Source organism: Melospiza melodia, chromosome 30 (assembly GCF_035770615.1).
Source record: "Melospiza melodia melodia isolate bMelMel2 chromosome 30, bMelMel2.pri, whole genome shotgun sequence".
Lineage (NCBI taxonomy): Eukaryota > Metazoa > Chordata > Aves > Passeriformes > Passerellidae > Melospiza > Melospiza melodia.
The window spans coordinates 4,826,530-4,853,518 of record NC_086223.1 but is presented as its reverse complement, the minus strand read 5'-3'; the positions used below and the strand labels follow the sequence as shown (position 1 = coordinate 4,853,518).

At 68.2% G+C, this 26,989-nt stretch overlaps 3 protein-coding genes across 4 annotated transcripts; 1 reads left to right on the top strand and 2 right to left on the bottom strand.

The window, feature by feature from the left end:
* Window positions 1–2,251: 2,251 nt before the first annotated feature.
* Window positions 2,252–7,951, top strand: GRN (granulin precursor). 2 transcript variants are annotated; one of them, XM_063178653.1, is made up of 13 exons: window positions 2,252–2,300; window positions 3,290–3,404; window positions 3,473–3,544; window positions 3,645–3,729; window positions 3,813–3,916; window positions 3,998–4,145; window positions 4,299–4,405; window positions 5,046–5,160; window positions 5,243–5,340; window positions 5,914–6,156; window positions 6,860–7,102; window positions 7,423–7,707; window positions 7,779–7,951. In XM_063178653.1, the coding sequence occupies exons 2-13, from the start codon at window positions 3,315–3,317 to the stop codon at window positions 7,875–7,877; spliced, it is 1,689 nt and encodes a 562-aa protein (XP_063034723.1). In that variant the 5' UTR covers window positions 2,252–2,300; window positions 3,290–3,314; the 3' UTR covers window positions 7,878–7,951. The 2 variants fall into 2 exon arrangements, with proteins under 2 accessions (XP_063034723.1, XP_063034724.1); XM_063178654.1 differs by having other exon boundaries at window positions 2,262–2,346.
* Window positions 7,952–8,000: 49 nt separating this feature from the next.
* On the bottom strand, window positions 8,001–15,746 carry FAM171A2 (family with sequence similarity 171 member A2). The gene is made up of 8 exons (XM_063178652.1): window positions 13,970–15,746; window positions 12,452–12,544; window positions 12,188–12,346; window positions 11,936–12,112; window positions 11,322–11,438; window positions 10,961–11,087; window positions 8,914–10,185; window positions 8,001–8,293 (listed from the first exon to the last, which is right to left on the bottom strand). Exons 1-8 carry the CDS (start codon window positions 14,229–14,231, stop codon window positions 8,239–8,241), a joined length of 2,262 nt encoding a protein of 753 aa, XP_063034722.1. The 5' UTR covers window positions 14,232–15,746; the 3' UTR covers window positions 8,001–8,238.
* Window positions 15,747–18,545: 2,799 nt separating this feature from the next.
* ITGA2B (integrin subunit alpha 2b) lies at window positions 18,546–26,989 on the bottom strand. Its single transcript, XM_063178727.1, has 30 exons — window positions 26,844–26,989; window positions 26,641–26,771; window positions 26,467–26,564; window positions 26,229–26,388; window positions 26,041–26,090; window positions 25,680–25,725; window positions 25,390–25,515; window positions 25,260–25,307; window positions 24,955–24,998; window positions 24,799–24,858; window positions 24,650–24,702; window positions 24,322–24,524; window positions 24,026–24,208; window positions 23,905–23,950; window positions 23,724–23,828; window positions 23,578–23,633; window positions 23,349–23,500; window positions 23,014–23,127; window positions 22,208–22,278; window positions 21,978–22,125; window positions 21,021–21,113; window positions 20,858–20,937; window positions 20,679–20,759; window positions 20,508–20,610; window positions 20,276–20,428; window positions 20,023–20,148; window positions 19,550–19,663; window positions 19,244–19,348; window positions 19,047–19,169; window positions 18,546–18,779 (listed from the first exon to the last, which is right to left on the bottom strand). Exons 1-30 carry the CDS (start codon window positions 26,987–26,989, stop codon window positions 18,654–18,656), a joined length of 3,144 nt encoding a protein of 1,047 aa, XP_063034797.1. The 3' UTR covers window positions 18,546–18,653.

Sequence of the window (26,989 nt, the reverse complement as noted above, 5' to 3'; positions counted from 1 at the left end):
ATGGAGAGGATTTCAGGTGTTGGAGTAGGATTTGGAGGGGTTGGGGGTCCAGGGAGAGGCTGGAGGAGCTGGGAAGGGAGTGTGGAAGGAGGTTGGCATGAAGGGATTGGAAGAGTTGGGAAGATCGGAGGTGGTTGGGGGTTTGCCGGGGATTTGGGGTGTTGGAAGGGGAGGTTTTGGGGTTTAGGAAGGGTTTGAGGGAGTTGAAGGGGTTTTAAGAGGAGTTTAGGGGGTGTTGGAGTGATTGGAAGAGGTTTTAGAGTGAATTTACTGGGACTGGGGAGGTCAGGGGGTGATTTGGGGGAGTTGGAGGAGAATGAGAGTTGGTGTAGGAGGGGAAATGGAGTTTGGGAATGTTTGGGGTGGATTGCTAGAGGGGTTTGGGAGGTGGAGTGGGTTTAGAGGAGTGTTGGCATTGGAGGGGATTTAGGGGAGCTTGGAGGGGGTGGGACAGGCTTGGAGGGGAGGTTGGAAGTTTTGGGAAGGGTTGGAGTGGTTGAAGTGGTCTTTGGGGCACAGGGGGTTGGAGGGGATTTGGAGAGGATTTAGGGGCATTGGTGGGCATTGGCAGGGAGGATGGGGGAGCTGGGGGGCAAAGTTTTGGAGGGTCGGGGAGATTGGGGAGGACTAGAGGGGGCTGTGGGGACTGGTGGAAGTTTGTGGGGTTGTGGAAGATTTGGGGAGTGGGGATTCTGGGGGTATGGCCTGCCCTGGGAACAAGGCCTGGAGGGCTCCAAGGGGCAAAACCCTGAGAGCTGGACAGAGGGATCTGTGCCCCTGAGAAGGGGCTCTGTGCCCCTGATGGGGTCTATGCCCCTGATGAGGGTCTGTGCCCTGAGGCAGTGTCTGTGCCGGGGGGAGGGGGCCCGGAGCCGCACAGGGGGCTCAAGGCTCAAGGCAGACAGAGGGGTCCCTGTCCTGGGCAGGGGGGTCTGTGGAGTCTGTGTGCCCTGGGCAGGGCCCCCTGTTCCCCGAGCAGTGCGGTCTGAGGGCTCTCTCTGCCCCGGGCAGGGTGGTCTGAGGGCTCCCTGTACCCCGGGCAGCGCGGTCTGAGGGCTCCCTGTACCCCGGGCAGCGCGGTCTGAGGGCTCCCTGTACCCCGGGCAGAGCGGTCTGTTGTGTCCCCCCTCAGTCAGCGCGGTCTGTGGGCTCCCTGTGCCTCGGGCAGGGCGGTCTGAGGGCTCCCTGTGTCCCGTGCAGGGCGGTCTGAGGGCTCCCTGTGTCCCGTGCAGGGCGGTCTGTTGTGTCTCTCCCTCCGGCAGGGAGGTCTGAGGGCTCTCTGTGCCCCAGGCAGGACAGTCTGAGGGGTCTGTACCCCGGGCAGGGCGGTCTGAGGGCTACCCCCGTACCCCGGCCACGGCTCGCTGTGCCCCGGGCAGGGCGGTCTGTTGTGTTCCCCCTCAGTCAGGGTGGCCTGAGGGCTCCCCCTGTACCCCGGGCATGGCGGTCTGTTGTGTCCCCACCTCGGGCAGGGCGGTCTGAGGGCGGTCTGAGGGCTCCCTGTACCCCAGGCAGGGCGGTCTGTTGCGTCCCCCCTCGGGCAGGGCGATCGGAGGGCTCCCTGTGCCCCGGGCAGGGCGGTCTGAGGGCGGTCGGATGGGTCTCCCCCCGGGCAGGGCGGTCTGTTGTGTTCCCCCTTAGTCAGAGCGGTCTGAGGGCTCGCTGTGCCCCGGGCAGGGCGGTCTGAGGGCGGTCGGAGGGGTCTCCCCCCGGGCAGGGCGGTCTGTTGTGTTCCCCCTTAGTCAGAGCGGTCTGAGGGCTCGCTGTGCCCCGGGCAGGGCGGTCTGAGGGCGGTCGGAGGGGTCTCCCCCCGGGCAGGGCGGTCTGTTGTGTTCCCCCTTAGTCAGAGCGGTCTGAGGGCTCCCTGTGCCCCCGGCAGGGTGGTCTGAGGGGTCTCCCCCCGGGCAGGGGGGTCTGTTGTGTTCCCCCTTAGTCAGAGCGGTCTGAGGGCTCGCTGTGCCCCGGGCAGGGCGGTCTGAGGGCGGTCGGAGAGGTCTCCCCCCGGCAGGGCGGTCTGTTGTGTTCCCCCCAGCCTCAGAAGGCTCCCTGTGCCTCGAGCCCCTCCCCGCTCTCGCCGCCCTCAGCCCCGAGGGCGGGGGGGAGGGGGGGGTGCGGCCACGTGACCGCCCGTCACGTGACAGGGGTGAGGCGGCCGCTGTGCCCGCCCCCTCACCCCTGGCTGGCCAATGGCAGCGCGGCGGGCTCGGCAGACGGCCAATGGTCGGCCGGGGGCGTGGCTTGGGGCCAGCGGTGGGGGCGGGGCTTGCTACCAGGACCGGGAGAGGGAACTGGGAGCGCTGGTGGGTACTGGGAGCGCTGGGAGACGCGGGCACGGCGCACAGGGAGGTACTGGGAGCGCTGGGAGCTGCCAGGAAGAACTGGGAGTCACCGGAGGAAGTGGGAGTCACGGGGGTCACTGGGAGTCACCGGAGGAACTGGGAGTCACGGGGGTCACTGGGAGTCATACGGAGACTGGGAGGTGCTGGGAGAGGAACTGGGAGTTACGGCAGGAACTGGGAGACACTGAGAGTCGTGGGGCAGCGCTGGGATTGCCCGGGAGTCATGGGAAAACTACTGGGAGGCGTGCTGCGAGCACTGGGAGCACTGGGAGTCCCTAATGGGAGGCGTGCTGGGAGCACTGGGTGCGCTGGGAGTACTGGGTGCACTGGGAGTACTGGGAGCAGTAGAGTGGGAACACTGAGGGGTAATGGCAGAACACTGGGAGCGCTAGGGGCTCTGAGCGTACTGGGAGCACTGGGGGTACTGGGAGAGCACTGGAGGCACTGGAGCTCTGGGAACACTTGGAGTACTGAGAGCAGTGGGAACACTGGGAGCACTGGTGGCACTGGGAGTACTGGGACACTTGGAGTACTGGTGGTACTGGGAGCACTGGTTCTGGGGGATGTCGGGGGTCAGCCCAGCCCTGCCCAGGTGGGGGTGCAGTGCCACCAGTGTCCCCCCGAGCCCCCCCATGGGACACAAGCCCCGCGGCCACCCTGGGTGGGGCAGGAGGTGTCTCCGGCGGGGAAAGGGAAGTGACAGTGATTGTGGGATGGGGGGCGGGGGTGCCCGTCTGGCACCGCAGGGAGATCTTATCGGGGCACGGTTGGGTGCCACACACCTCAGGGGTCACCCGCTGTCTGTGGGTACCCCCAGCACCCTGAGGTGCCCCCCAGCACCCCGGGGTCGGGGCTGGGGCTTTCCCAATATATGACTGAAAGAAGAAGTGAGATTTGGGGGGCAGAACTGAGTGCTGAAAGGAGAAACTGAGGCCGGGGTTCGGGGGCAGGGGTCCCACAGGTGCTCCCAGAGCCATGAAGACCCTCCTGCTGCTGTGGGTGGCCCTGGCCGGCGCGGGGGCCCAGCTGCCCTGTCCCCACGGGGGACCCTGCCCCGTCACCCCGGTGAGTGTGAGGGGTTTGGGGGGTTTGGGGGGGCCTCAGCAGGGAATGTAACCCCCTGTGCCCCCCAGGCCCTGCCTGCCCCCAGTGCTCTGGGATGCCAGTATGGCTCATCGTGCCCCGCCAGCTGCCAGCTGCCAGAGGTGAGCCCCCTCCCCTGTGCCTCAGTTTCCCCCCTGTCCCTGCTGTTTGTGGGGCACTCCCTGACCCCACCTGCCCTCCCTCCCCCTTCTCTCTCCCCAGAGTGTCCCCTGTGCTGGGGGCCACCGCTGCTGTCCCCGAGGGTCCCACTGCAGTGCTGATGGGCAGTCCTGTGTCACAGACCTGGGTATGGGGACACGGGGGGTGGCTGGGGGGCAGAGTGGGCCTGGAGGGGACAGGATGGACAGGGGGTGTCACCTGTCTCTGCAGCCCCCCGTGCTGTCCCCTGTCCTGACGGCCAGTCCGAGTGTCCCGACGATGCCACGTGCTGTGTGACGAGCAGCGGTGCCTGGGGGTGCTGCCCCATGCCCCAGGTACGGAGTGTGGGGACATGGGGACACTGAGGGGGGACCTGGCACGGCCACCGCTGTGACGAGCACGGCTGGCACCCACAGGCCTCATGCTGTGCTGACAAAGTGCACTGCTGTCCCCACGCCACCGTCTGTGACCTGACCCGCGGGCGCTGCGTGTCCCCTGCCGGTGACACCGATGTCCCCATGGGCACAGCCTTCCCCGCCTGGAAGCGCCACCCGCCCGCCCCAGGTAAGGGCTGTGCCCTGGGGGTGCCCTCGCTGTGCCGTGCGCTGGGCCGTGGTGACACCGTGTGTCCGTGGTGACACCGTGTGTCCGTGGTGACACTGTGTGTCCGTGGTGACACCGTGTGTCCGTGGTGACACCGTGTGTCCCTCCCCTCAGTGGCGCTACGCCAGGTGCTGTGTCCCGATGGCCGCTCGGCGTGTCCCGACGGGGCCACCTGCTGCCAGCTGTCCCCAACGCAGTATGGCTGCTGTCCCCTGCAGAACGTGAGTGCTGCCACAGCCCTGAGCACCCCAGCATGGGCAGCTGTGACAAACCTGTGTGTGCCCAGCACCCCAAACCTGCCACCCCCACTGAACACCCCAAACCAAGCACCCCATGCCAGGCACCCAAATCCTGGCCTGTGCCAGGCACCCCAAACCAAGCACCCCATGCCAGGCACCAAATCCTGGTCTGTGCCAGGCACCCCAAACCAAGCACCCCTGTGCCAGCCACCCCTCACTGGGCACTCCAAACCAGCACCCCACACCCCAGCTCACACCACTCACCCCGTACCAGTCCATGCAGGCACCCCATTCTGGACACCCCAATTCCAAGCACCCCACAGTGATGCCAGGCACCCTATTTGGGCACCAGTTATCCTATACCAGACACACCTTGCTGGGCATCCTGGGCACCCCACCCTGTGCCATGTCCCCACACCAGGCACCCTGCACTGTCCCCCGTGCTGAGCACACCCTGTCCTTGTGCCCAAGGTCCCTGTCCCCCCATATCCCCCGCTCCCAGGCCATGTCCTGCAGTGCTGGGCAACACTGCTGTCCCAAGGGCACCTCCATGCCATGTCCCCTCTGCTGTGCCCCCCTGTCCCCATCCCCAGGGTCCTTGTCACACTGTGTCTCCCCCCAGGCCGTGTGCTGCAGTGACGGGCAGCACTGCTGTCCCCAGGGCACCACCTGTGACCTGGTCCACTCCACCTGCACCTCCCTGGGGGGCTCTGCCTCCCTGGCAGCCCTGCCCACAGGTAAGAACCCCCCCCAGGGAGCAATCACTCCCTGTCCTGTCCCAGGGAAGGGACACCAGCCGTGACTGTCCCCTGTTCCCAGCTGGTGACATCAAGTGTGACGAGAGGACGAGCTGTCCCGATGGGAACACGTGCTGCAGGCTCAGCTCTGGGGCCTGGGGGTGCTGCCCCCTCGAGCAGGTACAGGGGTCCCCTGTGCCCCCAGGACACACAGATGTCCTGGGAGGGATAAGGACACATGTTCTCTGTGCCCCTGGGTGGGATGAGGGCAGCTGTGTCCCGTTCCACTGACAAGCACAAGGGTGGGGGTTCCTTGAACTTGCCTGGGACAAGGTTTGATGTCCCCTGTCCACTTTGGGAGGGACAAGGATGGGGTCCCCTGTGCCCCTCTGGGACTGGGAGATGTCCCCTGTCCCCCAGGAGGGCTCCCATTCCCTGATGTCCTTTGGGGAAGAGTGACACTGAATCACTTTGACATCCCCCAGTCAACCCCCCAGTACTGCCTGGGACCAGTTTGGGGCTCCAGTGGCACGAGGTGGTGAAGGGACATCCTGGAAGCCACCAGGATGCTCAGGGACCTTCCTGAGTCCCACTGAGGGGGGAGGTCCCCATATCCCCCCCTCCTCACTGCTGGGATGGGGAATGGGCATGGCAGGAATGGGCAGGAAGGGACACATTTGTCCCCCCTCCTGTGGGGCTGGCAGTCCCTGGGGGGGGTCTCCTGTGCTCAGCCCCCCCTCTTTGCCCCCCCAGGCCGTCTGCTGCCCCGACCATGTGCACTGCTGCCCCCAGGGCTACACCTGTGACCCCGAGGGGGGCAGCTGCCTGCAGGGGGGGGGCTCCCGCCTGCCCTGGGTGCAGAAGAGCCCAGCAGTGCCCCACGGGGGACAGGTGACATCGGGGAATGTCAAATGTGATGAGACCACGAGCTGTCCTGACGGGAGCACGTGCTGCAGGATGGGCCAGGGCACCTGGGGGTGCTGCCCCTTCAGCCAGGTGGGGGGGACTCTGCCCATGGGGTCCATGGCTGGGTGGGGTGGGGGTCCTGGGGGTGCACCCAGGGGAGTGGGGGGTGCTGGACTGAGCAGATGGCTCAAGGGACCCCCAGTGTAGCCCCTGCCTGGGGACATGGGAGCGTTCACAGGGCACAGAGACACCCTGTCCCCTCAGCAGCTCCATGGGTTGGGGGTCTCCTGTACCCCGAGGGGACAAAGGCCAATGTTTCCGCAGGAGGTCAAGGCCAGATGTCCCCCTTTGCTGCTTGAAGGATGAGGGCAGATGTCCCCTGCCCCGTGGGCAGGGAGAGGGCAGATGTCTCCTGTCCTCCAGTAAGGACAGGGTGGGCTCCAAACCCCTCATGTCCCCATGGGGACACCAGGCCCCTTTGCTGGCCCCCAACCCCAGTCAGACCCTCTCTGCTAACTGGGACCAATCTGGGACTCTGGGGGCAGCAGGTGACAGAGGCACACAAGGCCACTGAGGTGCTCAGGGACATTTGTGTGTCCCACAGAGGGGCAGAAGCATCAGGAGAGTGTCCCCATATCTGCCCCCCTCAAAGGGGGGATGGAGCCAGGCTGGGTCCAGGGGGACACAGAACACAGGAGGGAAGGAACAGGCACGAGGGCACTTGTACCCTGGGGGTCCCCAGCTGTGTTCTTGGGGGTCCCCTGTGCTCAGCCCCCCCTCTTTGCCCCCCCAGGCCGTCTGCTGCCCCGACCTCGTGCACTGCTGCCCCCAGGGCTACACCTGTGACCCCGAGGGGGGCAGCTGCCTGCAGGGGGGGGGCACCCGCCTGCCCTGGGTGCAGAAGAGCCCAGCAGTGCCCCACGGGGGACAGGTGACATCGGGGAATGTCAAATGTGATGAGACCACGAGCTGTCCTGACGGGAGCACGTGCTGCCGGCTGAGCCTGGGCACCTGGGGGTGCTGCCCCCTCGAGCAGGTGTGGGGGAGTCCCTGGGGGTTGGGGGTACCCCAGGGGTGGGGTGTTGTCTGGGGAGTGAGGATTTGGGAATGGAATGGAGGGAGGTTGGGACAGAGCGTGACTGTGGGGGTGACCCTTTGGGGACAAGCAGGGTTGGAAGGGGCAGGGACATGGGACACTCCCGCATTTGTCAGTGGTACCCTCCATGGAGGCTCTGTGGGCACCTTGGGGACAGGGTTTGGCACAGCCCCTGTGTCTCTGCGTACCTCTGTCCCTGGTACCCGGCCCCCTGTGTCCCCCACTGTCACCCCACTGACCCCATCCCGTGTCCCCCCCAGGCCGTTTGCTGCGGGGACCACAAGCACTGCTGTCCCCGGGGCTACACCTGCAATGTGGCCACCGAGAGCTGTGAGAAGCTGCTGGCACCCACCCCGCTGCTGCCAACCCCCTCTGCCCCCCGCCCGGCCCCCTCTGCCCCCCGGCGGGCACCCCCCGTGCCGCTGCGAGCCGCTGGCACCCGCCCGGGTGGCCTCGTGCCCTGCGGTGCCACTGGCTCCTGCCGCGGGGGCCAGCGGTGCTGCCAGGCCCGGGGAGGCTCCTGGGGGTGCTGCCCCTTCGCCCAGGTGAGCGGAGGGACACCGGGGTGGGGGTGAGGGTGGCATCACCCCCCTGCTCACTCCGTGTCTCTCTGCAGGGCTCCTGCTGCTCCGACGGCCGCCACTGCTGCCCCGCGGGGTCCCGCTGCACTGGAGGGGGCTGGGGGTGCAGCCCCCAACGCTGGGACCTGCTCTGATGGCACTGGGGACACCACCAGCACCAGCACCCACCCCGGGTGCCACCACCCCAATAAACGGTTTCTAGGAGAAACTGCACCCGTGGCTCCTGGCGAGGGGGAAACTGAGGCAGGAGGCGGAGGCAGGGGGGATTTTGTGTGTTTAATATATTAATGCCTCTAAGGAGCAGGCAGGACGTGCAGGCAGGTGCAGGCAGCAGCTCCCTGCCCAGCCTGGCACCCAGGGGGATCCCCATGGCCCCCCTCTGTGCCAGCCTGGCCCCAATGACCCCTCTTCATCCTCACCACGTAGAAAACGTTTAGAAACACGAGTTAAAATCCAAAGGGGGATGAGGGTGGGGGTACAGGGGCCCCCTGGCTCCTATGGCAGCTTGGAGGCACCGCTGGCTCGGGGGGCAGTGCCAGCCCCCCCTGTCCTGCAGGGACACAAAACAGGACATGGGTCAGGATTGGGGCAACATGGAGCACGCGGTTCCCACCCCCAAAAGAACAGGGATGGTGGTGTTGGTGGGACAAGGAGGGAACAGGGGCAGCAGGATCCCGTGTGGCAGAGCCTTGTGGCACAGGGTGGGGGCCCGAGGAGATGGGGACACGGGTGGCCTGGGTGTGGTCTCTGATCCCTCCCGTGGCAGAAAGGGACCGTGGTGGTGGGATGGGATCGTGGTGGGAGAGGACAGTGACAAGGCAGGATGGTGGAGAAGGTGGTGGGATGGCATGGCAGGATAGGATGGGACAGTGACACGACAGGCTGGTGGGAGGGTGGGATGGGGATGACAGCAGTGGGAGGAGATGATGGCTGTGTGGGATTGTGGTGGGATGGGACTGATGGGGGAGGATGATGGATGGGATGGTGCTGGGATGAGATGGCAGTGGGACGGCAGCGATGACAAAGGACAGTGGTGGGAGGAGATGGTGAGATGGTGGCCGGGCAGGACAGTGGTGGGCTGAGATGGGTGACAGCAGCAGTGTCCCCATCTCAGCTCCCCCTGGGATTTGCCCTCACCCCGGACCAGGGGCTCGCCCTCCCCACACTCACTTGACATTGAACACCATCAGAGGCCGCTCCTCCCGCTTCTGCCAGGGGCTCTTGCGGTCGCCCCCCTCGTCGGCCCCGTCGCCCGCCTCGGTCAGCGCCTCCTCCTCGGGGCTGGTCAGGGAGTCTCGGGGGGCTTCGCTGGCGCTGCTGCGGCCGCTGCCGCCGCCCCGCCGGCCCCCGCTGCCCGCTTCCAGCAAGGGGGCGAGCGAGCTGTCCTCGGGGGAGGCTGCGGGCAGCGGGGGCCGGGGCCCCCCGTCCTCCTCCCCGCCTCCGGTGGCCCGGGGGAGGCGGGGAGGGGGAGCTGGACCGGGGCCCCTCTCGCTGCCCTGCAGGTCGATGTAGGAGTGCCGAACCTGCGAGGAGCGCCCGTCCAGGGACACGAACCAGGCTCTGGGCGGCGGCGGCCCCGCCAGTTCCAGGAGCTGCTGCCCGGCCAGCGCCTGCAGCTCCCCGTTGAGCTGGGCCACCGCCGACCCGTCCAGCAGCACCGGGATGGCCACCGAGCCGCTCACCGGTTGCGGGGCACGAGCCCCGGCCCAGTTTTCCCCTTCCTCGAAGGGCTGCCCGGAGGAGGGGGGGGGCGGGGGCGCGGCCGTCGTCGCCGTCGAACCGGGGCCCCCGTCGGCTTCGGGGGGACCCTCGGGCTCGCCGGGCGCCAGGCGCATGTAACGGGCGGGGATGAGCAGGGTGGGCATCACCCCCCGGTAAACATCCTCGGGGCCCCCGCCGCGCTCCAGCGGCCCGCAGAGCAGCAGCGGCCCGGGGGGGGCCAGCGAGGGCGGCCGCGGGGGCGGCTCGGGCAGCGGGTGCTCGGCGGGCTGCGGCCCGTAACGGGAGAACGAGGGCGACGGCGGCCGCGGGCCGAAGGCGGCCGTGCCCCGGGGGTGCTCGTCGGGCGGCTGCAGCCCGTCCACCGAGCGGGCGGCCCTGAGGCCGAAGGCTTCGCCGGAGCGCCCGTAGTCCTCATGGGCGGCGGGCGGGCGGCGGCGCGGGCCCAGCGTGGCCGCCGGGGGCCTGAGGCCTGCGCGGAGCGGGGCCGGGGCCGGCGGCTGGAAGAAGTCCGGCCGGGCCGGGGGCAGCTCGCGGGTGGAGGGGGCCAGGCTGGGCGTGGGCAGGTCGGTGTCGCCCCCCGAGGAGGCGGTCTCCAGGTGGCTGCCCCCGCACAGGAGGTCCAGCTGGGACACCGAGGTGGCCTGGTCCCGGCGCGCCGCGTCCAGCGGGCCCGGCAGCGGCAGCTTGCGGTGCTGAGCCCGCGGCTTCAGGCAGCGCCGCCTGCGGGGACACGGCGGGTCGTGGGTGCCCCTGCTCCCCAACTCCCTCACCCGCTGGAAGGAGCTAGAGGAGGGGGCTATAGGGCACCCAGTGGTGCTGAGGAGTGATGTGTCACCCCCCAAATCCAGTTATAGGGCACCCAGGGATGCTGGGGAGTGCTGTGTCACTCCTCAGATACAGTTAGAGGGTACCCAGGGGTACTGGGGAGTGGTGTCACCCCATAAATCCAGTTATAGGGCACCCAGTTATGCTGGGGAGTGCTGTGTCAACCCCAAATCCAATTATAGGGCACCCAGGGGTGCTGGGTGTCACCCCTGTGACACCCTTGTGTCACCCTCCCAAATCCAATTATAGGGCACCCAGGGGTGCTGGGTGTCACCCCTGTGTCACCCCCAAATCCAGTTATAGGAAACCCAGGGGTGCTGGGGAGTGGTGTCCCCCCTCCCAAGCCAGCTGTAGGACACCCAGTGTTTCTGGAGATCAGTGTCTGGCTCCCAAATCCAGCTAAAGAGCACCCAGAGGTGCCACAGGCTGGTGCCTCCTCCCCGTAGAGAGCATTTGGGTGTTCCAAGGGGTGGTGACTCCCCCAGAATGGCTACAGGGCACCCAGGGGTACCAGGAGGATGCTGCCCCCCCTATAACCAGTTTTAGGGTGCCAGGAAATGGTCCCCCCCAGCTATGGGGCACCCCGGGGTTACTGGTGGGTGCTGACCCCCATTCCCACATGGAATGTCGGGCTCTGTTCCCACCCCCCTGCCACGGGCAGGACACTGACCTGCAGTAGTAGATGAGGAGGCAGAGGAGGATGAGGACGAGCAGGGCCAGGGCACCCAGGATGGTGAGGAGGAAGATGGTGTGGTAGGTGGTGATGTCTGTCACACCCGCTGCCATCGCCACCAGCCCTGGGGACAGCAGGGTCAGAGGGGCAGCCCCACCTGAGGGTACCCCGGGGGGCTGCAGTGTCCCCCCTGCCCAGCCAGCCCTGGGGACAAGGGACATGGGACAGCCCCCACCCCACCAGAGCAGCCCTGGGACGGGGGGGGCAGAGGGGAGCACCCCAAGGTGCTGCCACCCCCTCCCCATCCAGCCTGTCCGCAGAGCCAGGGGACACAGGGCACTCACAGGTGTCACCTTACCCGTGCTGGGGGAGGGCAGAGCCGCTGCCCAGTATCCCAGCTGGGAGGAGACAAAGGTCCAGTACAGCTGCCGGCCCTCCTTGCGGATCAGCCCCGTCCCGTTCCTGACCCACAGCCCTGCGGGGACACACCGGGATGGGATCCCCCACCTCATCACCCCCCGACCCCATAACAGGAGCTGTGTCCCCCTGTGCCACCTCCAATATGAGGTGTGTCCCTTCTGCCACTCCCAGCCACAGCTGTGTCCCCCTCTGTCCCCCCCAGCCAGAGCTGTGTCCCCTTTGCCACCCCCAACAGGAGCTGTGTCACCTTCTGTCCCCCCCAGCAGGAGCTGTGTCCCCCTCTGTCCCCCCCAGCCGGAGCTGTGTCCCCTCTGTCACCTCCAACAGGAGCTGTGTCCCCTCTGCTACCCCATAACAGGAGCTGTGTCCCCTCTGTCACCCCCAGCAGGAGCTGTGTCCCCTCTGCTACCCCCAACAGGAGCTGTGTCACCTTCTGTGCCCCCCAGCCAGAGCTGTGTCCCCTCTGTCCCTCCCAACAGGATCTTTATCCCCTCTGCCACCTCCACCTGTGTCCCCCTGTGTCCCTCCCTGCCACCCCCAGCCACCACTCACCGCTCTTGGGGTCAAACCTCCAGGCTGGCACACTGGTGGCCACCACGGCGGCGGCGTCGGGGCCCAGAGGGACGGACAGATGGACGGGGCCGGCCAGCGGCACCTCGGTCCCGTTGCCGGTGAACAGATGGACGCTGACAGCCGCCACCGGCGCCAGCTCCAGCCACGTGCCATTGCCTGGGGGACAGCGACATCCCTAAGGGGTGGCACACGCGGTGCGCCCCCCACCCCAAATCCCGGTGTCCCCCGTACCGCTGCCGTCCTGCTCGGCCCCGAGGAAGGCGGGGAAGGCGCGGGCCGGGCCGGGGCCGGAGGCGGCCGTCAGGGACGCGGCCAGCTGGCTGTAGGTGGAGCTGCGGGGCAGGCGGGCTGCCCGCCGGGGGAACTGCGCCCACGGCTGCCCACGGCCACCTGCGGGGACACGGAGGGTGGCAGCACCCGGGGGATGGAGGTGTCACCGCCGCCGTCCCCGTGGTTCGGCCGGTGGTGGCACCCAGGGACACCCCCCTGTCTCACCTGGGGATCCCAGGAGGATCTGGACCAGGTCCTCGTAGAGGATGAGCGTGGCCGGGCGCTCCGGGAGCAGGTAGAGGCTGATGGAGGCGTAGACTGCAAGGGGAAGAGGGGGTGGGGGGGACCCCAAAATACCCAGACATGGACCCTAAAATACCCACACCCAGACCCCCAAAATACCCACATCTGGACCCCAAAAATACACCTGGACCCCCAAAAACACACATCTGGACCCCAAAATGCCCACACCTGGACCTCAGAATAGCCACACCTGGCCCCCCAAAATACCCACACCCGGACCCCCAAAAACCCACATTTGAAGCCCCAAAAACGCACATCTGGACCCCCAAAATACCCACACCTGGAGCCCAAAAACACCCACAGCTGGACCCCCCAAAAACCCACACGTGGACCTCAGAATAGCCACACCTGGCCCCCCAAAATACCCACACCTGGAACCCAAAATACCCACACATGGAGCCCAAAATACCCACATATGGAACCCAAAATACCCACACCTGGAACCCAAAAATACCCACACCCGGAGCCCAAAATACCCACATCTGGACCCAAAAATATCCACACATGGAGCCCCCAAATACACACACCTGGACCCCAAAAATACCCACATCTGGACCCCAAAATACCCACACCTGGACCCCAAAATACTTGGGGGCCACCAGGACATGGTTGTCCCCTCCCAAAGGGGCCAGACCCCTCCCAAACACCCTTCTATAGGGGATCCCTACACTGAAACCCATTCGGGGTCCCCTGTAAGGAAGGGACTGAGGTCCCAGTAAGGGACTAAGGACACCACACCAGGGCTCAGAGCCCCCCAGTTGGGAATTTAGGACCCCAAATCAGACCCAGAACCCTCAGGAAGAGATTGGGGATCCCCCATCATGGCTCAGGAAGGGATTGGGGATCCCCCATCATGGCTCAAATCCATTTAGGAAGGGATTGGGGATCCCCCATCATGGCTTAGGAAGGGATTGGGGATCCCACATCATGGCTTAGGAAGGGATTGGGGATCCCCCATCATGGCTCAAATCCATTTAGGAAGGGATTGGGGATCCCACGTCATGGCTTAGGAAGGGATTGGGGATCCCACATCATGGCTTAGGAAGGGATTGGGGATCCCCCATCATGGCTCAAGAAGGGATTGTGTCCCCCAGACAGACCCAGACACCCCAGTAAGGGATTGAGGACCCCCAGACAGACTCAGACACCCCAGTAAGGGATTGTGTCCCCCAGACAGTCCCAGACACCCCAGTAAGGGATTGTGCCCCCCCCAGACAGACTCAGACACCCCAGTAAGGGATTGTGTCCCCCAGACAGACCCAGACACCCCAGTAAGGGATTGAGGACCCCCAGACAGTCCCAGACACCCCAGTAAGGGATTGTGCCCCCCAGACAGACAGACACCCTAGTAAGGGATTGGAGACCCCCAGACAGACTCAGACACCCCAGTAAGGGACAGGGGACCCCCAGCCCAGGAGAGCTCAGGGCTCGGTGACTCACGTGGCAGTTTGGTGACACGCCAGGGCACAGAGGCGGTGACATAGCCGCGGCGGGCGGCGGTGACGAGCAGCCAGGAGCCCAGGCGGTAGGGCACGGGCAGCACCGCCGAGCCCGCCTGGTCCGTGCTGCCCGCGGCCAGCGCCGAGCGGCCGCCGAACACGTCCAGGGCCGCCTGCGGCAGCGGGGCCAGCGAGCCGCTCTCCAACACCTGCACCCGCAGCAGCACCTCTGGGGACACGGCACAGGGACACGGCGTGGGCATGGGGGACAGTCACCACCCCAGAGGGCACAGCCATCGTCCCAGCAGGGTGGGACACAAACTGGGGGGTCACAGACGCTGTCCTGCATGGCCACCGTCCCAGGGAGTAATGGGCACCATCCCAGGGAGTCATGGCCACTATGTCAGGGGGTCATAGACGCCATCCCAGCAGGGTGGGACACAAACCAGGGGTCACAGACACCATCCCAGGGAATCATGGCACCAGGGACTCACAGCCATCATCCCAGTGGTTTATGGCCACCATCCCAGAGGGTCACAGCCACCATCCCATGGGATCAGAGCCACCAAACCAGGGAGTCATGGGCACCATCCCAGAGGGTCATGGGCACCATCCCAGAGGGTCATGGCCACCATCCCAGCAGGGTGGGACACAAACTGAGGGTCACAGACACTGTCCTGCATGGCGACCGTCCCAGGGGGTCATGGGCACCATCCCAAGGGGTCACAGCCACCATCTCAGGGAATCATGGCCACCATCCCAGCAGGGTGGGACACAAACCAGGGGTCACAGACCCTGTCCCCGGGAGTCACAGCCACCATCCCAGTGGTTCATGGGCACCATCCCAGAGGGTCACAGGTACCATCCCAGGGGGTCATGGGCACCATTCCAAGGAGTCACAACCACCATCCCAGCAGGGTGGGACACAAACTGAGGGTCACAGACACCATCCTGTCCTGCATGGCCACCGTCCCAGAGGGTCATGGCCACCATGCCAGTGGTTCACAGCCACCATTCCAGAGAGTCATGGGCACCATCCCAGCAGGGTGGGACACAAACCAGGGGTCATAGACACCATCCCATGGGGCACAGCCACCATCCCAGGGGTCATGGGCACCATCCCAGGGAATCATGGCCACCATCCCAGGGGATCACAGTCACCAAACCAGGGGGTCATGGCCACCATCCTGATGGATGATGGGCACCACACCAACAGGTGGTGGGACCTGTCCTGCTGGGTCATGGCCACCATCCCCATCACAGGAGATCGTGGCCAACAGCACAGGGGGTCTGTCCACTATTGCAGCAGGTGGTGGAACACACCCTGGTCATGGGCACCATCCCAGGGGTGTCATGGTCACCATCCCAGGGGTGTCATGGGCACCATCCCAGGGGGCTCATGGCCACCATCACAGCCACCATCCTGGTGGGTGATGGTCACCACTCCAGCAGGTGGTGGGACCTGTCCCACTGGATTACAGTCACCATCCAGGCAGGATGGTGGGACCCACCCTAACAGTTCACAGGTGCCATCTCAGAGAGCCATGGGCACCATCCTGGTGGTGGTGGCCAGGTGGTGGGACCCATCCCAGTGCCCAGCATGCCCAGCAGGTCACAGTCATCACCCACGGGGGTCACAGGCACCACCCTGGCAGGTCACAGGTGCTCCCCAGTAGGCAGCAGGCACCATCCCGAGGGGTGTGAGCATCACTGCTGTGCCACCCTGTGCCCCCCTGATGCCGTGCCCCCCGGCTGGGTGCACCCACTCACGTCACCCTCACCCCCCCCACCAAAGGCCACCCCCAGGTGCTGCTCACTCCCATCCCAAGGCCAGGGGGTCTGGAACCCAGCCGGCCCCACAGCGGCAGGGGGAGGGATCCCCCGGCCATTCCCCGCTGCAGGGCCCGGCTGGAGGGCGGGGGGGACCCCAAACCCCCGCGTGCCCCCGGCCCCCCCGAGCCAGCGCCATCCCGCGCATGATCCGCAGCCCTTGGCAGCGGGCCCGGCTCCGGCGCCGTCACCCAGGCAACGACCTCCTTCATCCCTTCATCCCGCGCCCCGGGGCTGCCGCCGGGCCCCCCGCAGCCCCGGAGCCCCCCGCTCCACCGGGCACCCCCCCCCCGAGCCGCCCCGGCCCAGATGCGGCCCAGATGTGGCAATGGGCGAGGAGTGGGGGAGATTGGCAGCAGCTGCTCCGGGGATGCACAGGGGCGGGTTCGGGAATGGAGGGGCTGGGGGTGTCCCCTGCATGGCGGGGACAGCCGGCACCCGCGGGCAGGAATGTCCCCGCAGCTGCCGGGGGACAGCTGGCATCGGAGGGGGCCATGGTGCCACCCCCAGCGCGGGGACATAGGCACAGGCACGGCCCCGTCCCCACTCTCTGTGCCCCCGCCGCCACCAAAGGCTCCCCAGAGGCGGTGAGGCCACCCCAAGGCGCACCGGCCCCTCGCTGGCTCCCCAGTGCCCCCCAGTGTGACCCCAGTGTCCCGTGAGCCGGGCGGGGGTGCCAGGCCCTGGGGTGGCACTGAGGAGCGCTGCCGTGTCTGTCACCCCGCGGGGACAGGGATGGGCAGGGGTGACGCCAGCGGGAGCTGAGCCAGCACAGACAGACGGGTCAGGGACCCCCCTGTGAGCCCCGGGCACGCCTCGCCCTGGCACAGGAGGGTTTGGGGTGCATGGGGGTCACAGGGGACCCCGAGGCCCACCCTGCCTGCCGGATGCACCCCACACCCCCATCCTGCACCCCCGGCTGCTGCTCAGGACCCCCTGCACCCCCTGACCCTGGACCTGCACCCACCACCAGACACCCCCAAGCTCTGCTCAGCGCCCCCATCCACCCTCCCGCACCCCAAAGCTCTGCTCGCGATCCCCACCCAACTTCCTTCACCCCCTCCCTGGTTTGTGACGCCCACCCACCATCGCGACCCCCTGGCACTGCCAGGCCCCCCACCCATCACCGCCCTCCCGCCGGTGGCCAGAACCGCCCGGGGACCGGAGACAGACGGACAGACGGACAGACGGACAGACAGACGGGGGTGCGGCCGGACAGACAGAGCCGGGGATGGACGGGGGGTGGGCGGGCAGGGATGGGGGTGTCGGAGCCGGGCGGGGCCGGGCTTTGGGGTGCGGGGGGCGTCGGGAGCGGGTTCGGAAGCCAAGGGACGCCGGGGGATGCCGGGGCGGGGGTGATGCGGGGATGGGGGGGCCGGTGCCGGGATCGATCGATCGGGGGGCGGTGCGCGGGGGGGCCACAGGATTCAAAGGATGCCGGGGGGATGCGGGCGCGGGGCTCGGGCGGGCCCGGGGGCGCCGGTGGGGCCGGGGCGGTGCGGGGCAGGGGGTGGGGGCCGAGGGATGCCGGGGGGATGCGGGCGCGGGGGGAACGCGGGGGTGTCGCCGGCGGCGCCCCCCGCCCCGCACACAAAGGCCGCTCTCACCGTGCGCTCCCGGCTCCGCCGCGCCCCGCGCCCGCCGCCCGCCCGCGGCCGCCAGCAGCAGCAGCACCGGCAGCGGCGGCAGCGGCGGCAGGAGGCGGCGGGGCCGCATGGTGGCTCCGCGCCGTTACCCCGCCATGCCCGGCCCGCCCGGCCCGTCCGCCCGCCCGCCGCGGGGACCGGGCTCCACCTGCCGGAGCCGCCGGGCACGGCCGCCCAGCGCCCACCCCCGGAGCGGCGCCGCCCCGGAACCGGGACCACCCCCGGCACCGCCCCGAGACCCCCGGACCAGCCCCTGGCACCGCCCCAGAGCTCCGGCACCGCCCCCTGCAGTGCCCGAGAGCCGGGACCCGGACCCGGTACCGCAACCGACACCGGCACCGCTCCCCGACACCGCTCCGGGACCCGTCCCCGGTGCCGCAACCGACATCGGCACCGTTCCCCGGGACCCGGACTCGGGCCCGGTACCGGCACCGGCATCCTGGGACTGACCCCGGTGTCGGCAGCGGCATCTCAGGAGCCACCCCCGACATCGGCACCGACCCCCGGATCCACCTCTGACCCTGCTCGAGCCCCGGCACCAACCCCGGTACCGATCCCGACCCGCTGTACCCATCCCCGGTACGGCTCCGAGACCAGGACCGGGACTCGGCACTGCCGGGCTCTCTCCGGTACTGGCACCGGCAGCATTGCACTGCCCCCGGTATCGCGCAGGCCTCCCGGGACCCATTCCCGGCTCCACTCCGAGCCCCGGGACGGGGACGTGGTACCGGCACTGTCATCCCGGGACTGCCGTGTACCGGCACCGGCATCCCGGGACTGCCCTGTACCGGCACCGGCATCCCAGGACCCGTTCACGGTACTTCCCTGAGCCTCAGCGTCGAGCCCCGGTACCACAGCGGCACCTCGGGACTGGCCCTTGGCCCTGCCCCGATCCCCCGGTGCCACCCCGGTACCGTGACCCACCCGCGGTACCAGCATCGGCCCCGGTACCGATCCCCCAGCAGTGCAGCCGCCCCCGGGACTGACCCCGACACCAACCTCCCCCCTGCCCTCCGGGGGCACCCCACAAGGACACACGGGGGTCCCCAAAATCCTCCCTGCCCCCGGTGCAGCTCCGGGGAGACACAACCACAGCCGAGGGCAGGGCCGGGATTTATTGTCCGGGGGGAGCAGAGCGGGGCCGGGGTCCCACGGGCACGGAGGGGCTGGGGAAGGAGAGCGGGGTGAGGGGGGCACGGGGGGACCCCGCTACTCCTGTGCCAGGCCCGGTTCCTGTGCCTGGCCCGGCTCCTGTGCCTGGCCCGGTTCCTGTGCCTGGCCCGGCTCCTCCGTGTCCCCCTCGGCTGGCGGCCGCGTCCTCTTGAAGAAACCCATCTGCAAGGGGACACGGTGACATCGGGCCCTAGGGGACCCCGCAGCAGGGATCCCACAGGCTCAGCCCCCCGGAGATCCCTGTGGCACCACCGCGGGGACCCCCTGACTCTGGGGACCCCACAGTGTCACCCACCTGCGACCCCACAGTGTCACCCGTGCTGCTGTCCCCCGTCCCGTCCCACAGCCCCCAGCCCCAGCACTGCGTCCCGTGTTTCATGGTCCCTCTGAATGTCACCGGTGTCCCCGGTGTCCCCTGCCCCCACTGACCTTCCACATGAGGAGGATGAGGAGGGTGAGGAGCAGGAGCCCGGCCAGGCCCCCCAGCACCACCCAGCCCACCGGCACAGCCCCCTCGCCGCCGGGGCTGGCGCGCACCACGCACGTCTCGGTCTGCAGAGGGACAGGGAGGTGACAGCGCTGCCACCGCGGCCTGTCCCGTGTCCCCACGGCCACGGCAGCCCTACCTCAGCCTGGCCGCTGGGCAGGAGCCGGGGCTGGACGCGGTAGGGCATGGCCGAGGTGTTGAACCACGCCTGGGACTGGATGCGGAATTCCCGGAGGTGCTCCCGCTAGGGACAGCAGGGGGACGCATGGGGACACATGGGGACACATGGGAACCTGGCATCAGGGGTGCTGCCAGCTCACAGGACACCCATGACCCCACATAAGGTATCCCCAGGGTGGTCTCTGGGTACCACCGTGCAGGAGGGGACATTGCAGGGATGCCCTGAGGCCACCCCGTCCCCTCTGTCCCCAGGAGAGGACAGTACCTGCTGCAGGGTGTCCATCCAGAGCAGGGCATGGACGCTGACCAGTGCCCGCTGGTCCTTGCCCAGGCTGGCCACGTGGCAGGTGATGTCCACGCAGGTGGCATTGTCACAGTCCTGAGGGTGGCGTCCAACACGGTGGGTGTCAGGGGACCCCCATCCTTGGGGACACTCCCAGCCGTGGGCTGCATGTCCCCAGGGTCACCCAAGGGATGTGGTCCCACCCTGGCAGCCCCAGCTCGGCCTCCATCACACCCGCAGCTCCCCAGGGTCACCCAAAGGATCCATTCCCACCCTGGCACCCCAGCCCAGCAGGTCCCGAGGGTCACCCAAGGGATGTGGCTCCACTTTGGCACCCCAACCCTGTCTCCATCACCGCCGGCATGTCCCCAGGGTCACCCAAAGGATCCATTCCCACCCTGGCAGCCCCAGCCCTGTCTCCATCACGGCCGGCAGTCCCCAGGGTCCCCGCTCACCACACGGACGAGGTCCCCCAGCCCCAGGTCCCCCAGCCCCGCTCCCGGGGCCGGCTCCGCCTCCCGGCGCTCCCGGTGCCGGCTGCCGTTCCCGGGCGCCGCGGCCGTCGGAGCGGAGATCTCCAGCTGGAAGGGGACACAGAGGTGACACCACGTCCCTGCCATGTCCCAGCGGCCCCGGCGGGACACAGAGGTGACACCACGTCCCTGCCATGTCCCAGCGGCCCCGCGGGCAGGGTGCCGCAGCCCGTACCTGTGCGGGGTTGAGGGCAGGGTGCTGGGTGCAGTTCGTGCCCCCCTCGGTGCCCAGCCCCAGCAGGTAGAGCAGGACGTGCTCCCCCAGCCGATGGGGCACGGCCAGGCGCAGGGTGACCCCGCTGACGGTGCCGGGACCTTTGTTGTGGAGCTGCGGGAGGACGGTGCGTGATGCCAGGCACAGGAGATGGCGCCGGGGAGGGGACAGAGGGGACATCCCCCGAAATCACCTCGTAGACGTGCTCCAGCCTGATGCCGTGGTCCTCGAGGCGCCGGCTGCCCCGCACCCCGTGCCAGCCCGTGGGCAGCACCATGGTGGCTGGCAGGGAGTTGCTGGCGGGAGAGGGGGGTCAGTGTCGCCCTTGGTGCCCCCGTTGTCCCCGTGTCCCCCTGACTCTCACCCTCGCAGCTCCATCTCCGCCTCTGCCTCCACGGGCACTGTCACTGTCACCGAGCCGTGGCTGGGGCTGGGGCTGTTCTTGCTGTGGGGACACAGCGGGATGAGACACGGACAGAGTTTGGGGACACCGAGCCCGAGGTGCCAGCAGTGGGTGGGGACGGGGGGGCAGCGCGGTGTCACCTGCGCAGCTGCAGGTGGAAGGTGATGGCGTCCCCCATGTCCTCCAGCCCGGACACGCTCAGCTCCATGTCCACGGTGATCTGGGGACAGCAGAGGACAGGGGCAGGTGGGTGACCAGCCCTGGCGGGTGACAGGCACAGCAGGGACCCCCCTGTCCCCTTACCCGGGCTCCGGCTTTCATGGGATTGCCCAGCTCGCAGAGCACCACGTGGGTCCCGTTCTCCTTCTTGGGGTTGCAGCTCAGCTTCTCCTGCCCCTGTGGGGTGGGGACACATCAGGGACCCCACCAGGAACCAGCCACGCTGGGGACCTGCATGAGCTGAGGGCAGGGCTTGAGCCCCAGACACCCCTGAACAGCCGTCACCAGTGGGGACCCTGTGAAGGGTGACAGCCACCAAGGGCAGGGCACGAACCCCCAATCCCTGGGCAGCCACCCCCACCAGGCAGCCCCATGGGGGATAAAAGACACAGTGTGAGCCCCCTGATTTGGGTGTCCCCTCTGTACCCAGCACTGTCCCCATTCCCAACCCTGGGAATGTCCCCTCTGTCCCTCTGCCACCTCCAGTCCCTCCCCAGGATGTCCCCCCGCTGTCCCTGCTCCCTCTCAGGGCATGTCCCCAGTAGTCCCCCTGGATGTCCCCTCTGCTGTCCCCATTCTTCCCTCCAGCAGATGTCACCTCCTTCCCCTCCTCCATCCCTGGAATGTCCCCTCTCTGCTCTGCACTGTCCCAAGTCTTTTCTCTGTGATGTCCCCTCTACCAGCTGGGCACCCCCTGACACCCATCTCCACTGGGCACCAAGGAAGGTGACAGCACCAAGGACACGGTTTGGGTCCCCCATGCTGGACACCCCCATGGAAGGTTGACAGCACCAAGGACAGTTTGAGTCCCCCCAGCACCCTGGGCACCCTGTGACACCCATCCTGGGCACTCCCATGGAAGGTGACAGCACCAAGGACACGGTTTGGGTCCCCCACCCTGGGCATCTCCCAGCACCCATCCCCACCGGGCACCCCCAAAGAGGCAGGTGATGCCAGCAAGGACAGGACGTGCCCCCGTCACCCCTGTGACACCCCTGTGACACCCCTGGTCCCCCCCAGGCCGTGCCCTGTCACACCCACCGGGATGGTGCTGCGGGCAGCCTGGTAGTGCGTGCCCGGGGGCAGCTGCACCCGCAGCTCCGCCTCGAAGGCGCCTTCGCCCGCGTTGGTGGCGCTGGCCCGCAGGGACAGCACGGCCTCGGCGCCGATCAGCAGGCGCTGGCTGGGGCTGGGGGACACGGGGACACGGGGACAGGCTCAGCACCCCGCGGGGACACCGGGCACGCCCTCAGTCCCAGCCCCGTGCTCACGTGTGGGCGGCCAGGTGCAGGTCGGGCACGCAGAGATTGTCATCGCCACAGTCCTCCAGGATGATGTGGGTCTGGCAGGGGACAGCGAGGGGACAGGGAGGGGACAGGGAGGGGACAGGGAGGGGACAGGGGGGACCCCCCCATTCGAGGTGAAATGGGGGAGAAGGAGTCATTGGGGACATCCCGGGGAGGGACTGGGCTGGTGGAGGGGCCAGACGGGAGATTTGGGATAGTGCAGAGCAGAGAGGGGACAATCCAGGGATGGAGGAGAGGGAGGTGACATCTCCGAGAGGGAAGAATGGGGACAGCAGAGGGGACATCCAGCGGGATGATTGGGGACATGCCCTGAGACACGCCAAGGAGGGAGCAGGGACTGCAGGGGGACATCCTGGGGAGGGACTGGAGGTGGCAGAGGGACAGAGGGGACATCGCGGGGTTGGGAACGGGGACAGTGCTGGGTACAGAGGGGACACCCAGGGGAGGGGTTGGGGACTGCAGGGTGAGCTCAGAGAGCAGAACAGCACGGGCACACCAGGGAGTGGCGGGGACAGTGAGGGGCACATTCCAGAGGGAGCAAGGGACAGTGGCGGGGGGGGGGGGGGGGGTAGGAGCCACATCCCAGTGGGAACTGGGGACAGTGGGAGGGGGACAGGGGCAATCCCAGGGCGGGGTTGGGGACACTAGCACAAGCTGGGGACCCCAGAGCTGAGCTCAGCCAGGCCGGGGGTACCCACACGTGCCCTGGTGGGGCTGAGCCCCCCCCGTGTCACCACGGTGATGTCCCCCCACAGCCACGTCCCCCCTACCTGTGCCTGCACCAGGGTGTCCCCGTAGAGCACCAACCCCGGGGCCTCTCTGGGCAGCGTCAGGGCCACGCTCAGCGCCACGGGGCTCAGCTTGTCCTTGAACTCAGCCTTGTCCTGGGGACACCACGGGCACAGCACTCCGGATGGCATCCCGTGCCCACCCCCCAGCCCCCACCCATCACTGTCCCATCCTGGGACAGGGACACACTGTTATCCCCAACGCTGTCCCCAACCCTGTCCCCAACGCTGTCCCCATCCCGTGGCGATGCCACATCCCCATCCCCGTCCCCTCCATGACTGTCCCCTCCCTCCGCCGCCTGTCCCCGTGCCCGTACCCGCAGGTAGGCCGTGAGGTTCCTGCACACGGGGGGTGCCCCCGGTGCCACCAGCAGCGCCTCCTGCCAGGACGATTGGTGTCCCCGCAGCAGCAGCGCCCGCCGCGATGGCCGCGGCTTCAGCCGGTCCAGCTGCAGCTCAGCCTCCAGCTCTGGTGGGACACGGGAGGTGGCACTGGTGACACCCGCGGTGACACCCCAGTGACACCCCAGTGACACTGGCACTCACGGATGCTCCGAGGGATGTCCTGGCCCGTCACGCTGACACAGAACTCCACGTGGAAGCTGCGGGGGGACACCACCAACAGCGCTCAGAGACCTGTCCTGTGCCCACGGTGGTGTCCCCATAGTGTCCCCATGGCAGTGTCCCCTCACCAGCTGACGGGGACGCTGGAGTTGGGCAGGGAGCAGTCCAGGATCTCAGGGTTCAGCCCGTCGGGGACGCTCAGCTGGGTCCGGGCCACCACCACGGGCAGTCCCCTGGGGCACGGGGACATTGCTGAGGTGCCAGGGGACCCGAGAGGGAGCCCCGGGCCACGCAGGGACGGGCACTCACAGGTACACGGCCACCTTGGCTGCCCCGTAAGCCCCCACGAGCAGATCTGCGGGACAAGCAGAGGGTCGGTGCCAGGGCGGTGCCAGGGCGGTGCCAGGGCGGTGTCCTGCCAGGGCTGTACCCGCGTAGCCGTTGCCATCCAGGTCGGTGGCACCGCGCAGGGAGAAGCCGAAGGCGGCGGCGCCGGGGAAAGGGCTCTCGAGGCGCTGCGTGGGCACCGGTGCCAGCCCCTCGCTGTGCCCGCGGAAGATGAACACCTGCCCGCTGCCACTGTCACCGCCCTGCGGGGCGCCCACGGCCACGTCTGGGGACAGAAGGGACATGAACTCCCCCCGCCCCCCGCGCTCTCCTGCCTCAGTTTCCCCCAGGCGCGGCACTGAGGGTGGCACAGCCCCTGCCCGCCCTGCCCGCTGTTACCGCCGAATCCGTCCCTGTCCAGGTCGCCCAGGCTGGCGATGGCGGCGCCGAAGCGGCCGTAGGGGTGGGTGCCCGTCAGGGTCTGGGGGGGCCCGGCCAGGCGCTGCTGCCCCCGGTAGAGGTAGAGGCGGCCGAGCTCGCTGCGCTGCCCGTCCGAGCGCCGGGCCATGAACAGGGGGGCACCCACCAGCAGATCGTCCCTCCTGTGCCCGGAGCGGGGGCACGGTCAGGCTCCGCGGGTCTGGGGCCGGGGGCACCCAGCGCTGTGCCAGGCACGGGGCAGCACCCCTGGGTGCCAGGGAGGAGGGGGGACTGTCCCTGCTCTCACCCGTCCCCATCGACATCGGCCACTGCCACCGTGTGCCCGAAGTACGAAGCCACCTGGGAAGGGTGAAGGTGGCACCGGGGGGTGCTGTGGGACGGGGCTGGGGTGCTGTGGGGCACCGGGGCTGTCAGGACAGGGGTACTGAGGGGTACCTGCTCGCTGGCGATGCCCCGCAGCCGGCGCAGGGTGTCCCCCGCAGTGAAGATCTCCACCTGCCCAGGGCAGTGTCAGCGCCAGGCCCAGCCCGGGGTGACACATGGCGGTGTCCCCTGGTGTCCCCTCGGCGCCGGGCACTCCGCAGCACTCACCTCACCCCGCGTGTTGCTCTTGTTGGGGACCCCCACCACGTACTCTGTGAGGGACGAGAGCCCTGAGTGCCCCACTGGCACATTGAGGGGGGCACAGGGATACCCCTGGCATTGGGGTGGGCACAGGGATACCCCCGGCACTGGGGTGGGCACAGGGATACCCCTGGTGCGACACGGGGCCATGAGGGCACAGAGATGGCAGGACCCCTGGCACAGCCTGTCCGGCCCCCTCGGGAAGGGGAGCAAGGTCACTCTGGGGTGCCCCAGGCCCATCCAGCCCCGTTCCCTGCACCCCTCAGCCCTACCTTTGGTTTTGGGGTTGCCATCAAACTCGCCCACAGCCACCGAGTATCCTGCAGGGAGATGGGCACTGGTGACTTGGGGTACCCCAGCAGGAGCTGGCAGTGGGGCGGGGTGCCCGTGCCCGCTGCTCACCCCGGTACCCGTCCTCGTAGTCCCCGAACACCGGCTCCGTGGGGCGCCCGGGGCTCCCCAGCCACAGCAGGGACGTGCCGAGGAAGCGCCGGAGGATCTTGTCCAGCTCCACCGAGTACACGAGGCCTGGGCACAGCGGGGCAGGGGGCACCAGCCCTGACGGGGCACCCGCTGCCACCCGCCCCAGGCTGGCAGCGCCACTGCGGGTGGCACTTACGGGGCACCGCATCCAGGGTACCCTCTCCCCGCCGTGCCCATCCCGGGAGCACCAGCCGGGTGGAAGGACTCACCTGAGAAGTAATACCCGCCGGGGGCACCCAGCAGCAGCGTCCCATCCTGCGGGAGGAGCTGGCTCAGCATCCCCCGAGGTACCCTGGCATCCCCCCCAGAGCATCCTCAGCCAAGTATCCCCCACCCCGGTATTTCCCATCCTGGCACATTCCAGCCCAGCATCCCCATCCTGGCACCCCCTCATTCCCAGGGCCTCTCCTCCCGGAATTCCCACTGCACATCCCCACCCCAGCATCCCCCGCCCTGACACCCGGGTACCATCCTGGCCGCACCCTCTGCATCTCTGTCAGCCCCCCCGGGCATCTCGGGGGGCACCCCCCGATCCCCCCAAGGTGCCCGAGCCCCCCAATCCCCTCTCACCGGGGTGGCAGCGGCGCTGAAGCCGATCTCGCAGTAGCGCCTGTCGTGCGCTGCGGGCACAGGGCAGGGTCAGGGGGACTCGGGGCTGGGATCCCGGGCTGGATCCCCCCGTTCCCGTTCGTTCCCCGTTCGTTCCCCGTTCGTTCCCCGTTCGTTCCCCGTTCGTTCCCCGTTCGTTCCCCGCTCACCGTAGCCCGTCTGGCGGTAGGTGCTGGCCATGGTGCGGTCGCGGCACGGCGAGTACCACACGGAGCGCTCCGGGCTCCGCACGAAGCAGGTGCCCGTGGGGGTGCGGAACGCTTCGTGCTGCCCCTCCAAAGCGTTCCAGTGCTGCAGCGGGGCACAGACCTGGGCACGGCGATGGCACGGGCTGAGTGCCCACCCCGTGCCCACCCAAGGTGCCCGCGTCCCCCCCGATGCACCCACCACCAGGTTGCCGTGCCAGCTGGTGACGGACGCTCCCAGCCACTGGTGCGATTTGTAGGTGCGCAGCTCCAGGGTGCCCTGGCTCTCGCTCTCGTCCCCTGGGGGAGCGGGACAGGGGCAATGTGCGGGGCTGGCACCCCCCGTGCCCGCCCCCCGCCCCGGGAGCCCACGCACCCGCAGTGTCCATGGGCAGGGGGTGGCAGGGGGTCCGGCCGGGGGGCCACGAGCAGAGGAACACGGCGCCGGGCTGAGCCACGCCGGGCTGGGAGCTGTTGGCACGGGGGGCTCCCACCGCCACGCTGGGCCTGGGGGCAGAGCGGGTGTCAGGGCGGGCGGGGATGAGCCGTGCCCGACCCCGGCCCCCGGTGCCTCCCTACCTTCCCTCGCTCGTGTGGAAATCCAGGGCGAAACCGAAGTAGCTGCCGGGGGGTCCCTCGTAGATGGTGGGGGGCTCCTGGAGAAGCCCCAGCGTGCGGGGCAGGCGCAGCCCCCCGAGGAGCAGCAGCACCCGCAGCAGCGCCAT